This window comes from Dipodomys ordii, unplaced genomic scaffold (genome assembly GCF_000151885.1).
Source record: "Dipodomys ordii isolate 6190 unplaced genomic scaffold, Dord_2.0 Scaffold79, whole genome shotgun sequence".
Classification (NCBI taxonomy): domain Eukaryota; kingdom Metazoa; phylum Chordata; class Mammalia; order Rodentia; family Heteromyidae; genus Dipodomys; species Dipodomys ordii.
The window spans coordinates 4,310,832-4,323,658 of NW_012267295.1; the positions used below are offsets into that span (position 1 = coordinate 4,310,832).

Consider the following 12,827-nt stretch of genomic DNA (forward strand, 5'->3'; position numbering starts at 1 on the left):
CGGTGGGCGGTGACCTCGTCTCCCCCACTCCTCCCCGCCCCTGGCAGGGAGCGCACTGGGTCCCTGCAAGATGACTCCGATCACTGTCCTGTGTTTGGAAAAGGTCAGCTTCCCACACACTGAGTCAATCTACACTCCCACCCCTATTTGTGTTCATGCTCTTTTTCCTTTGTAGAGTTTGACAGCTATCAAACAACGGATGGGAGGAGAATCTTCTTCCTCCTGAAATCGTATTTGCTTCCTAAGGGTTCCCAAGCCTTGCATGGCTGCTGTGGAGACGGCCCACGACCCCCAGGACCCACCCAGCCCTGCCACTGAGCTGCCTCCCTCCCCTCCCCACCACCCCAGCTCAGTGCGAATAGTTTTCAACCTGGCATGGGGGGGGGGGCTGTGTGTGTGAGTGTGTGTGTGTGTGTGTGTGTGTGGTTAAAATTACTATCCTCATTTTACAGATGGGGCCACAGAAATGATAGACACCGCTGGTGAGCGAGCATCCCGTGGATTCTAGGAGACTTTCCTTCCACTGAGGCCCCTTTCCTGTGGCTGCCATTGGTGATGGTGGTGGTGGTGGTGGTGGTGGTGGTGGTGTGTGTGCGTGTGCATACCGAGCTTATCTTCTGGTTCTGTAGGTAAGGAGTTGGGAGATCTCAGGAAAAGAGGAGAAGGTGGGTTGAGCACCCCAGTTCTGTCCAGAACCAGGTCTAAAATGTCTCTGCACAGCAGCAGGAAGACAGCACAGAAGGCGAGGCAAGCTTGTGGAGTGGGAAGGGGGGTAAGGGGGTGGGCCTGCAGTGCCCATGGGGCAGGTGACAGTGGTGGCAGAGTGGCTGCCACCTTCTAGTGCTGAGCCCTTGTGACTGGAAGCGACCCTGAGGTTGCTCTGCTCCCAGATAGAGCTGGAGGAGCACAGATGCCCTGGGAGGCTTCACCTGAGCCCGTCACTTGGCTGTCCCGGGCTGAACCTGTTCCTTTTCTTAGCTGCCTCTCCGCCTCTGAGTGGCTTATGTCACATCTGCTGGCGTTGCCATGACGAAGAAGATGTCACTCATCTCCGCTGGGTACTTTGTATTCTGCTCCCCGAGTGCAGAATGCCACAATCCTCTGATTCCTCTCCAGTCCTTGTCATGTTCTTCATGTCAAATCAAGTCCTCTTGCTGCCTGGGAGCTGGTCCCGCTGCTTGGTTTGTGGGTGTGTGTGGGGGGGACTGCTGGGTTTGAACCTGAACCTCTTCAGGTCACTCAAAGAGAGAAAGGGGTGTAATCAGTAAAGTGACAGGCATCTGACCAGACAAATATTCCAGCAGGCTTTGGAAGCGCATGTTCTGGGTATGAATCTCTGCCTCATAACACCCCAAATCAGTTAGTGAGGTAGGTACCTACCTGTTCAAATCTCACTTCATATCTTTTTACTGAGCACCTACTATGTGCCAAGTCCTGGACCAGAAACAGCATCCTCAGCCTAACCATTGGTAGGGCTTGAACACGTCTAACAAGTGTGTCTCTGGGATTTTACCTTGAACTTTCCCAAATGTCTACATATAATCACCAAGCCTGCCTCAAAGGCTGAGTTGGTCAGGAATGGGTGAGACCCAGACCCTCCCCTTGAGTTCCCAGGGCAGCCAGTAACAACTGCAAACTGCAGGAAGCTGAGTTCACATTGGTAGAGGATGGGGCAGGTGCCTCCCGTGGAGATTCAGCTGGCTTTGGCAGGGCTGCAGACCTGCCTAGGCCAGGCTGGACCACCTGGGCCTGGGCACTGCTCCTTTCCACCAACAGAGGGAGCTTGGAGGGCTCCCAGCCTGGCAGTGGGGTGGAGGTAGGAGAGGAGGAAAGGATAAGAAAGGTCTGTCAGGCCCGGGGCTTTCACCCTTGGCCTTTCAACATGGTTTTGCTTTGGCCAGAACGCATGGTTCAAGCTGGGTCATTTTTTCCCCAAGTGAACTTTTTAGGGCCCCTACTGCTCAGGGTGGCTCACAGTAGTACCGTTTCCTTCTTGGGCCGTGCCTCTGATTAGCACCTGGGTCGCTATTCGAGGATGGCCTCCACTGGGCGTCACAGCCCAGAATCCAGGACAGACAAGGCAGGCTGTAGACATGGCTTTCCTTCTGCTCTGTCCCTCAGAAATGGGAGGCATTCCAAGAACCCCATCAACCAGCTTTCCAGCCGTTCTGTTCTGGGGTGTCTCTCCTGTCCCTGCTGTGGGCAAGCACTGTAGTTTTTCTAAGGTTTCCCAGACAAGTCCTTAAACGCTTCAGTCTGAGAGCTGCTGCAGGTGGTCTAAGGACTAGGGTCTGTGGTCAGCAGTCCTGGCAGAAATGCAGTCGGGAAATCTTTAAAACAACAGCAGAAACAAACTAACAGAAACCCACCCATGTCCTTTAGAAAATAATTTCAGGCTTAGAGAAATGTTGGGACAAATAATTTTAAGATATCGCTAATAAATGTGAAACTTGGGAGTTTTCATCCTCTCTCTGAACCTTTCTTGTTTTTCCAAACCGTTCTTGAGTACATTACAGAGCCAATGACCTTTCATTCCTAAACCTTTCAGAGTTCCTAAAATCAAGGACATTCTCTCCCAGAAACAGTACAATGAGCAGAACATGGAAAGTAACATTGACAGGATACATTTTAGCTTATCTACAAAAGTCTTCTCATCTTCATTTTTTGTCTCACTACTATGCTTTCTAGCAAAAGAGAGAGAGAGAAAAAAACCCTGCTAAAAGCCTATGGGTCTGCACATTTCTGTCAGGTGACCGATTCTGTGACATGCCCCCTGGTGTGAGCTGGCTTGTAAGTGCTTCGTGTTAGACACACTAGGATAATTTTTTGGCAGGAACCAGAGAGCAGTCACGTGTTTGCAGCCTGTACTACCAGGATAGGGTGTCCTGCAGCCCATTCCTGGGGAGGAAACCAGTTTTTTCTGTTGTTAAGGTGGTGCCTGCCAGGTTTCCAATGTGTTAAGGTGGTGCCTGCCAGGTTCCCAAGCTATGCAGTGATTCTTCCCTTTGCATGAGGAGATATCACGAGACCATATTAATATTCCATGTCTCATCAAGCTAAATTCTTTCCCACCGATTTTAATGATCTCTGATCGCTCTTGCCTGTAGTAACCAGAGCCAAGCTGTGAGTTTCTAATTCCAGCCTTCCTTCAACATTTCTCAATGGTGATCCACAAAAGAAATCTCCCATCTCTTTCCTGCACTGACATATCATTCATTTCTATAACTCTCAGATTCCTACTTTATTATATGTATAATAATCTGTTACTATTAATTTGGTACTCAAACTAAGATTTGACTAAGGGGACCCCCCCAAACCACCTCCTGTATCCTTGTTTTAAAAAATATATTATAAAGAAACCTCCCTTTCCCTCTCTCTCTATATAAAGTATGGTAAAATACACATCACATTAAAATTTCCATCTTTGCCATTTGTACGCAGTGGTCAGTACATTTTCCACAGCATTAAGTACATTGCTGTGGTCCAACCTTCTTCCACAAGGCTCTTCTTATCCTGAAGAAGCCTGCTCCTTCTCACTGGTACTCTTCCACACATTCTCAGCATGCAGAACCCAGGCGTGGGCTCTGTCCTCAACGTAGATAAACGGCAGTTATTTAGAAAGAATGCAGGACACTGATGGCTCACACTTGTGATCCTCGCTACTCAGAAGGCTGAGATCTGAGGGTCGTGGTTCTAAGCCAGCATGGGGAAGGAAAATTGGCAAGTGTCTTATCTCTACTTAACCACACACACACACACAGAGCCAGAAGTAGAGCTGTAGCACCAATGTTGAGTGCTAGCTTTGAGTGGAAAAAGTGAAGGAACAGCACCTAGACCCTGAATTCAAGCTCCAGTACTAGCAAAAATAGCACCCCCCAAAAAAACCCCTAATGTCCACACCTCTTCTTGCTTTTTCTTAAAATCAGCATGAGAAATGTCCAGTCACTGGCCACTGGCCGCCCTTTTCCGCTCTGGCACTGGGGCAGGCCGTGGGCATTCTTCAGGCAACTGCACTCACCTGCTTTCTTACTGGCTGTCTAGCTGACTTTCGGCCGGTTGTGGTTTAGAAATAGGGAAGACCACACAAGGCAGCGGCGGGGCTGCAGGGAGCTGGAGCTCCCAGGGGACGAGGCAGAGGGGGAAGCGCTGCTGCCAGGGGCTCCTGGATCATGCCTGTCATGTCCTCTGATGCACTCGGCTCACCCCAAGAAGCGATCACAGTGATCACGGACTTCCTTGTATTGTTCTCTGCCCAGCCGGCTGCCATGCTGAAGACAGGAAGGGAATCTTTACAGGGTGCAAGTGAATGCACCCTTGGTGGCCAGTCTTCACCTGTATGGAGGAGGATGAAAGACCTCGGTTCTTTTGTCGGAAAAGTCCTAAGGGTTGGGCCACCTCCTTAGAGAAGTGGGCCTCTGACTTTAGCCAGGTGCCTTGAAGCCATGAAGGGAAGTGGAGGCACTGGTGGACCCCACCCCACTTAGGGTACTGTGGTTCCCTCCGTGTTTAAAATGAGGAGTTTCAGTTAACCTGGAAATTGTGTCTACCTTCAAGCGACTGATCTAACTAGCAAAGCTGAGAGTCTCCGAGTAGGAGGGCTGCCCGTCTCCCCAGCAATCTGACTCCAGACCGGCCCTGTGCTTGGCAGGGCTGAGTCTGTCTGTTCCCCTTCCACATCTCAGCATCGTCCATTCTCCCGCCAGAGGGGGTCAGGGAGGAGAACTTTGACCGTCATCTCTTGCAGTAGCCATCCATGGAGCAGAAACAGGGTTGAGGCAGCTGGCTGAGGCCCCGGTTGAGAAACGCATTTCCCACTGTCCCTAATGCCGAAGGGGCGCTCAGCAAACATTAACCAAGCAGAGGAGGCTTGCATCACCGGCATGCCTGGTGTGGTAAGTTCCTCCCTGGAACACATGGGGGAGGGGAGGGGCACTGGCAGGGGCTGGGGAGCCACGGAGAGTGGGTGGCATGCAGCCCAGGGACGGTCCTGGGTTGTTCGGAAAAAACTCTCCCGTGAGCTTGTCCAGACCCGTCCAGAACCTTCCTTCCCAGGAGAGACGCGGCGCATGGTGGGTCAGCTTTGTGTTCCTGGCTAGACCAGGGCCAAAGGCAAATCCAAGCCTAGTGCTGAAACCCCATTGCCCAAGGCCCCCCTGGGGTGCTGGAGAAACCTCTGCCCCCCCACCCCACCAGGGCTTGTCTGAACCCAGGAGCCTGTGAGCTCCCCCACCCCATGTTTCCCAGACTGTGGTTGGGTGCCACTGTGTCTCTCGCTCTGGGCATCCAGTAGGGAGGCTCTCACAAAGCATCCTGAGTGACAAGACACAGACAGAGGACAGCGATCGCACAGCCTGGGTGGGGGAGCCCTGAGCCAGGAGAACCCCCAGGCTGGACTCGGCTGGGTTCCCACATGGCTCCTTCTAACTAGACATCGTGATGAACTTTCTAGGCAAGGATAGGCGTGGTGGACAGGCAGACTTCCCTTAGGGCTCTATGCTGTCAGCCCAACCTGTCACGGGCTCTGGCTGGGGGGGGGGAGGGGAGGGAAGGAAGGTGATGTGGGTGGGGATGGTGGGGAGTGGGGGTGGGGGGAGACCAGGAGTAGAGAGGATTCAGTCAGCAAGCCACTGCCCGGGCCTGCTCAACCCTAAACACACCTTCAGCTTCCCGAGTCACGGCCCTTCTAGGACCAGCTTTTAAAGGAGGAAGTAGACAAAAGTCACCTGGGAGGTTTTCCCTAGGGACATCGGGCCTATGATTTTGCCACCCGCATGGCATCAGGGGACTGGGAAGACGTGGGGGAGGGGGCTCACCCAGAGACCCCTGGGGACTTCTCAGAGGATCAATGTGGACGCCAGTGCAAAGCCCTACCCCGAACAGTGGGCAGCACAGCCCTCTAGCAGAGGCTGGTGCCCCCAAGTCCCTTCACCCAGGAGGCGCAGAGACCAGGCTGTGAGCAGGAACTCAAAGGGTTTAGGACCCATTTCCTTTCAAGTAGGGTAAACTTAGCCCCTCCCAGAGCATCCTGCCGAGGCTGGAGCAGCCTCAGGCTCCGCTTCACTCCTGAGATGCACAGTGCACATTTGTGGCGGGGTTTGGGGTGCAGTTCTAGAAACATCACAGGGTAGGCACCCTCAACAGGACAGAAACGCAAGTCGGATGGCAAGATTGTGGGAGCAGACGGTTCACCAGGGAGCATTGTAGTCACAGAGATGGGGTGTGGCTGGGGTCCCAGGGCAGCTCAGAAGGCAGCAGGAGGATTCCTAAGACGGGAAGTTCCCAGAGCACCCTCTGCTGGCTCGCAGGCACCATGGCTCCTCGCAGAAAGCTACAAGGATTTCAAGCTTGGCTTTTTTATTTCCTCCGCAGGAAGGCAGAAGAGAGGTGTCCCCAGCTTAGCATGTTCCAAGTCCTGGCCAACCTCCCTCACCACCTCCCGTCGCTACCTTCTCCCCGCCCCCACTTCAGCCCAGGAGCCAATGAGATTCCTGGTCTCTGGGATGTCCCCTGAGTGCCACCTGAGCTGGATGAGGAAACTCCTTCCTTCCTTCCTTCCTTCCTTCCTTCCTCTCCCTCTCTCTCTTTTTGGCAAAGTGGAGTCGGAAGGACCAGGCTGGCCCTGCTGGTTAGACCCATGGGGACCTGTGTCCCGCCCAGCCTCAGTAGGTCTTTCCCCGGCCCTCAGAGATGATGCGCTCTGGTCGGGCACGCATGTACCACTCTACCCAGGAGCCATCATAGATGGGCACGTCAGCCTTGCCACAGAGGTAGGCCCCCAGCGCCACGTGACAGGCCGTGACACCAGAGCCGCATGTGGCCACTATGGGCCGGGACAGGTCCACCTTCCTCTCCTCGAACAGACGGCGGATTTCATCAGGACTCTTCTCTAGACCGGACTCGGTCAAGAATTCCGTGAAGGGGATGTTCACACTGTTGGGGATGTGGCCAGGTTCGATGCCTATGGCAAGAGAGCAGAAGGGAGGGAATGCATGTTAGAATGGTATCAATGGTGCTCCAGGACCGAAGACCTGCAGTGTTGAGAAGATGCCAAACCTGTGCAGTCCTTCCAGCCACAAAACTCAGGCACTAGTGAGAGGCAGTCCTGTGGTACAGATGCTCAGTAAAGAGCCAGCTAATGGCCAGGCCTGGTAGTACATGCCTGCGTTCAGGAGGCTGAGACAGGAGGATCGTGAATGTGAGGCTACAGTCTGAGCTACATAGTAAAACCCTGTCTTAAAAACACCCAAACACTCAGCTAAATTAGTGCATCTACAAATTGCCAGCTGAGGGCTGAAGACTCAGACTCCGTTAAAGCCATTCTGGGGGCCAGGTCTCTTGACTCTGCCCCCTGCCTGTGGGGGTGTCAGAACAAGAGACATAGTCCCTGCCTGGCTAGAACTTGCAGCATGGTAGCAGAGGAATGAGGATAACTGCCAGTGTGGTAGAGGTGAGAAGAACAAAAAGGCTCTCTGCTGGCCCCAGGTGGGTGCAGCACAAACAAGACTCATTTTAAGAGCTGGTATTTCTGCATGTCTGCTTTGTGCTGGCCACCGTCTAGATGCCCGCAGTGGCATTTTTCTCCTTCAGCTCTCTATGGGTGAGGAGTGATCACCCCTCTTTGTACCAATGAGAAGAATAAGGTCCCGAGAGACTAGCTTGCCCCAGCTACAAGTAGGCAGAGGGTTTCACGCCAGGTCATCTGAGACTAGAAAGTTCTGGAGCCTCATCAAGCAAAGACCGCTCCCCTCTCTGCTGGGCTGAGATGGTGAGCTACAGGCAGGTGCAGCTGGCAGGGCCTGGTAACGGCAGTGAGTGACGTTCCTGTGTGCTGCCAAGCCTTTACCCGTCAGCTTGACCGCGGGCCCCGAGGCGTGCATCACTCATCCCTTCTCACAGTTGGTCGAGGGACCCCTGAAAAGAGCTATGCACAGAGCAGCGAGTTCATTCTACCCTTCCTCCCGCCTCTGCGTGTGCACACGCACTGAGTCTGAACTCAGGGCCTCAACATGACTACTCAGGGAACTAACACTTGAGCTCTGTCCCCAGCCATTTTTTGCTTTAGTTATTCCTGTGTGTGTGTGTGTGTGTGTGTGTGTGTATGTGTGGGCACGCACACGTGTGCACACACACACATGTCCCAGTACTGGGGCTTAGACTCAGGGCCTGGGGGCCGTCTCTTAGCTTTTCCCCTCAAGGCTGGCACTCTACTACTTGAGCCCAGTTCCATTTCTAGTTTTGGCTAGTTGATTGGAGATAAGAGTCTTACAGACATTTCCTGCTTGGGCTGGCTTCGAACTACAATCTTCAGATCTCACAGGTAAGAACGGTCCGCTACATTTAAGGATTTTAAGGTTAAAAAGTCTGTACCTTGGCCACATAGACACAACTTTGTTAACTTTTTAAATTTGAGATTGGTGAAATCCACAGGTGCAGAGCTTTTGGACATGAAGCCCAGTGCCTCTCTGAAATGCCCCATCAGTGTGGGCAGGGCCAGTCTGCTTTGTGGGGGTCCTCCTGCAGTAGTCAGAGCTGTCCCACTGCCTCGCATCAGGGGAACCAGCCCCTGGCACCACCACGGGTGGCAGCAAGCACCTCTTCAGTTCCCCCGTCCCAAGCCTGGCCCCTGTGAGACTCCGTCCCCATGTAGCCTGGAGGCCTGCCTGTACTTCTGTGGCCTCAGGGCTGCAGGTTAGAGCAGACCAGGACCTGTCCCAAGCTGGGTCCTGCTTCCTGCCACTCCACAGTGACCCCATGCATGCCCAGAGCTGGGGCAGGGCAGTTTGGGTTCTCACATTCTCACGTGGCACCTGGGGTTACAGCTCGAGGTTGGAGAGAACGTGAAGCAGGTGCTGTCTGGATTTCAAGGGAGAGCAGGGCCTGGAGGACTGAACTCCAATCTTGAGCCCAGGGGATACACCCGAAAGACCGGGGCTAGCCAGGTACAGATGGCTCACACCTGGAATCCTAGCTACTTGGGAGGCTGAGATCTAGGGATCACCGTTCAAAGCCAGCTTAGGCAGGAAAGTCTGTGAGACTCTTATCTGCAACTAACCAGCAAAAAGTTGGAAGTGGAGCTACGGCTCAGGTGGTAGAGTGCTAGCCCTGAGCAAGGACAGTGCCAAAGCCCTGAGTTCAAGGCCTTAGAAGTAGTCCACGTTCACACACACACACACACACACACACACACACACACACACACACACACAATCACTCCTCCCCTAAAAAAATAAAAGACCAGGACAAGGCTCAGACAATGCCTGGGGCTCCGTCATCCCCAAGCCCAGGGCTTACCCTCTCGGGGCTCGGGCTCGATGCCCCGGAACCGGCCAGAAGCGCGGGCGTCTACCACTTGGAAGTGCCTGGACTCCAGATTGTCCTTGATGTCCTCAAAAGTCTTGAGGAAGGAGGTGTCGAGCTTTGCGTGGAATGTGGCCGGCTTCGGTTGGGTTTTGCCAGCGCTGAGGGGAAGGCCCTGGCTCATCCAGTGGCGGAGGCCTCCGTCGAGGAGTGACACGGTGTGGTGGCCGAAGGCACGGAACATCCACCAGACCCTGGGTGCCGAGAAGAGACCTTGGTCGCTGCCGTCGTAGACCACCACGTGCGTGTTCTCACCCACGCCCAGGCTGCCCGCATACTCGGCGAACTGCTTGGCACTGGGCAGCATGTGGTCATAGGGGGATGTGTGGTCGCTACAGTGATCCACATCGAAGAAAGCAGCGCCTTGGATGTGGCGTTCTTCAAACTCACGTCGTGGGTTGCGGGCCATCTTGGGCAGATACCAGGAGGCGTCCAGCAACTGCAGGGGCTTCCCGGCGCCTGGTGACCTCAGGGCTTCGGCCACCCACTGCGATGACACCAGAGCGCGGAAGAGCTGAGGGGTGACCATGGCGTCAGTGACACTCTGCAAGGCAGGGGACACGAAAGCTGTCAGGAGGGGAGGGAGAAAGAGGCCCTTCCCACGGGGAGAGGATCTGCACTGCTGGGCGCTGGTTCACAGGAGGGTCTCCAGCACCACAAGGCAGGGTCCAGACATGCACACACTGCTGGAGGTGGGGTGACCCAAGCCCCAACCCAGACTTCGGCGACACTGGGCCTCTCTTGCTGGGTCCGGGCTACCTGCACAGCTCCAAGCGAGTGAGCCCTGGTTGGCATCATAAAGACAAGCAGGGTCAAAGTCTTAGCCCCTCCCTGAGATGCACCCCGGCTTCGTTGGCAGCCAACCAAGTCCTGGTGGAATTCATTAGCTTATTCACCAGGCATCCTATGCCCTATATTCCTTATGGGGCAGAATGTGCTTGCTGGGGCCCGCAGAGTCCTCCCAGCCCCCGTGCACCCTACAAAGAGGGTAGAGGGGAGAAAGTCCCACCAGTGGGAGGATGCCTCCTAGGGGTTGGTACCAATTGTCACTGAGGGGGACACCAGGGTGCACAAAGTCTGCTTCCTTCCCTGGGTCAGGCCCTGTGCTGGATACTGAGGGACTTGACTTTGCCAAGGCCCCTGTATAAAGAGGAGGCTGCTCAGTGGACACGATCAAGGAAGGGCCTGGGTTCAGAGTACGCAGAGAAGCCCCTACAGGGGGTGTGGGAGTTTGGGGGTGTGTGTGGAAGGAACATCTCCAAGAGGAGGTAGAAGTCTAACCTCATTTGACCTTTTCAGGGGCTCAGCTTGACTCTAGGATAAGGAAGTGGCTGAGGGGCTTTGGCTAAAGGGTAATCCCAGTATCACCGGAGCCAGATAATTCTGGGGAAGGCAAGGCATCTTTGAAAACCTCCATCATGACCAGAGCAGCTCCTGTAACCCCACGGTTCTAGAGACACTGGCTCATCACTTCCCAGGATCCATTTAGGGTGGAGATAACTCTGGCTGGGAGTCAGAGGTCCCCCTTTCCCAGTACAAGTTCCACTGCATGGTTTAATTGCTGTGCAGGAATGTTGGGGTATGAGGCTCATTTTTTTGGTGGGGGGGCTGAACTCTGAGCCTGGGCACTGTCCCTCAGCTCTTCAGGTCAAGGCTAGCGCCATCCACTTGAGCCACAGCACCACTTCCGGCTTTTTCCTGCTTATGTGGGGCTGAGGAATTGAACCCAGGGCCTCATGCATGGGAGGCAAGCACTCTACCATGGAGCCACCTTCCCAGCCCCCATTTGTTTCTTATCATTGAGTTTCCCACCTCCCTCTCACAGATATTAAATGAGGAAGACAGAGGTACCGCCACAGTGTATGAGCTATGTCTGGCCAGAATAATCAAATCCCAGGATTTTTTCCATTACTTCCCGATAGCAGTAAATCCAGAATTTTAATTTCCAGGGGATACAATTTCTGAGGTGAGAAGTCACCCTGCCCCATTCTCCTGGCTTGATTGGTACAACTAGTAAAGACCTGGGGCCTTAGAGGAGGGTCTGTGAGGGCAGGCCATGGGTGTCCCTAAGGGTCAGGGATCAAGCAAAGGGACCTGGTACCTGTGAGGCACGGGGTCAGGATCAGTAGGAAGAATTTTGGGAGTGTGGGGGAAGAACCATAGGACATATAGAATAGCCCCAGGCCCATCTGAAGGCTAGTCTGAGCCCACGGCCCATTATTAGAAGCTCAGACACTTGGATCTTCCAGGACCTTCCTCTTCCTACTATCAAGGCTCCAAGGTTTGGTGTGTGTGTGCGTGTGTGTGTGTGTGTGTGTGTGTGTGCGTGTGTGTGTGGTGGGAGGCACTGGGTGCTGGTGTGTGTGTGTGTGGTGGTGGGAGGCACTGGGTGCTGTCCCTTAGCTTTTGGCTCAAGATTGGTGCTCTACCACTTGCGCTATCTCTCTCCACTTCTAACTTTTTTTTTGCTTTCTTGCCTGGGCTGGCTTTGAACTGTGATCCTTAGCTCTCAGCTAGGATTACAGGTGTGAGCCACCCAGTACAATATTTGAATTTTTATTTTTTTTATTTTACAACATGCTACAACAAACATTTCAACGAAATACCAATTTTTCAAGAAGGGGGTGGGGTGGGGAGGGAGGCCAGGGGGCGGCATTACAGGCAAGGCGAACAGCTCATGGCAGCGTGACTGCACAGTCTGCAAGAGCTAAAGTTAGAGTTAAGGGAGTTTTGCCAGTTGATGTTTAAACAGTCCTTGTTACAAATTAACTTACATAAATTCAGTCAAGAAAATTCAACCCAAAGCAACTGCCAGAAAAAGTCACAAGTTTTGGTTTTTTTTTTTTTAAGGTAAACAAAGGCAATTCCCTCTCCCCCTTCTCCCCCCTTCCCCCCACGGCCCTGGGGCCCCGGCTCTGCCTCTCCTGTGTCTGGGAAAGTTTCTGGCCTAGTGCAGGTCCTCATGGACCGACAGGGAGGCTGGAAGGCCCGGGCCAGGCCTGTGACAAATGTCACTTTCTTTCCCCTCCAGTAAATTCTCCGCCAGTTTCCTGCCCCCCTCCCGCGGGGGCGGGGGGGGGGTGCTGGGGCTCAGGGCCCCCCCCACCTGGGCCTCCCCCAGTGGCCTCCTTTTGGTCCTCCAGCCCCGGTGGCACCAGGCCAAGCCACCCCCACGCGCCGCGCCCTGCGCGGGGTCCCCGGCCGAGGGGGCTGTACTCCTCCCGAGGGTGACTTGGGGGAGCCCTGAACGCCCCCTCTTTCCTAAACGGCGCTTCCGCCTCCGGCCGGGTCCCACGCTGGCACTCCAAAGACCGCCCTCCCCCTACGGAAAGGCGGTGGGCCGCGGTTCCCCGGTCCTCAGGGCTCCCCGGCTCCGCCACGGCACCCCCCTCCCCGCGCCCGCAGAGGTCCCCTCCCCGGGCCACCAACCTGCAGCCCGCCGAAGGGAGGAGACTGGGGCGCGGCCCCCG

General features: G+C 54.5%; 2 protein-coding genes across 2 annotated transcripts in view; both read right to left on the minus strand.

Moving 5' to 3' along the window:
* Positions 1-1,049, minus strand: part of Kctd17 (potassium channel tetramerization domain containing 17) — a 9,836-nt gene extending 8,787 nt beyond the window's left edge. Inside the window, exon 1 of the mRNA XM_013024806.1 lies at positions 1,011-1,049. Coding sequence (XP_012880260.1) covers positions 1,011-1,049 — 39 coding nt within the window. The remainder of the gene's footprint in view (positions 1-1,010) is intronic.
* A 5,288-nt stretch (positions 1,050-6,337) lies between these two features.
* Mpst (mercaptopyruvate sulfurtransferase) lies at positions 6,338-12,821 on the minus strand. Its single transcript, XM_013024902.1, has 3 exons — positions 12,787-12,821; positions 9,292-9,901; positions 6,338-6,958 (listed from the first exon to the last, which is right to left on the minus strand). The coding sequence occupies exons 2-3, from the start codon at positions 9,884-9,886 to the stop codon at positions 6,660-6,662; spliced, it is 894 nt and encodes a 297-aa protein (XP_012880356.1). The 5' UTR covers positions 9,887-9,901; positions 12,787-12,821; the 3' UTR covers positions 6,338-6,659.
* Positions 12,822-12,827: the final 6 nt, after the last annotated feature.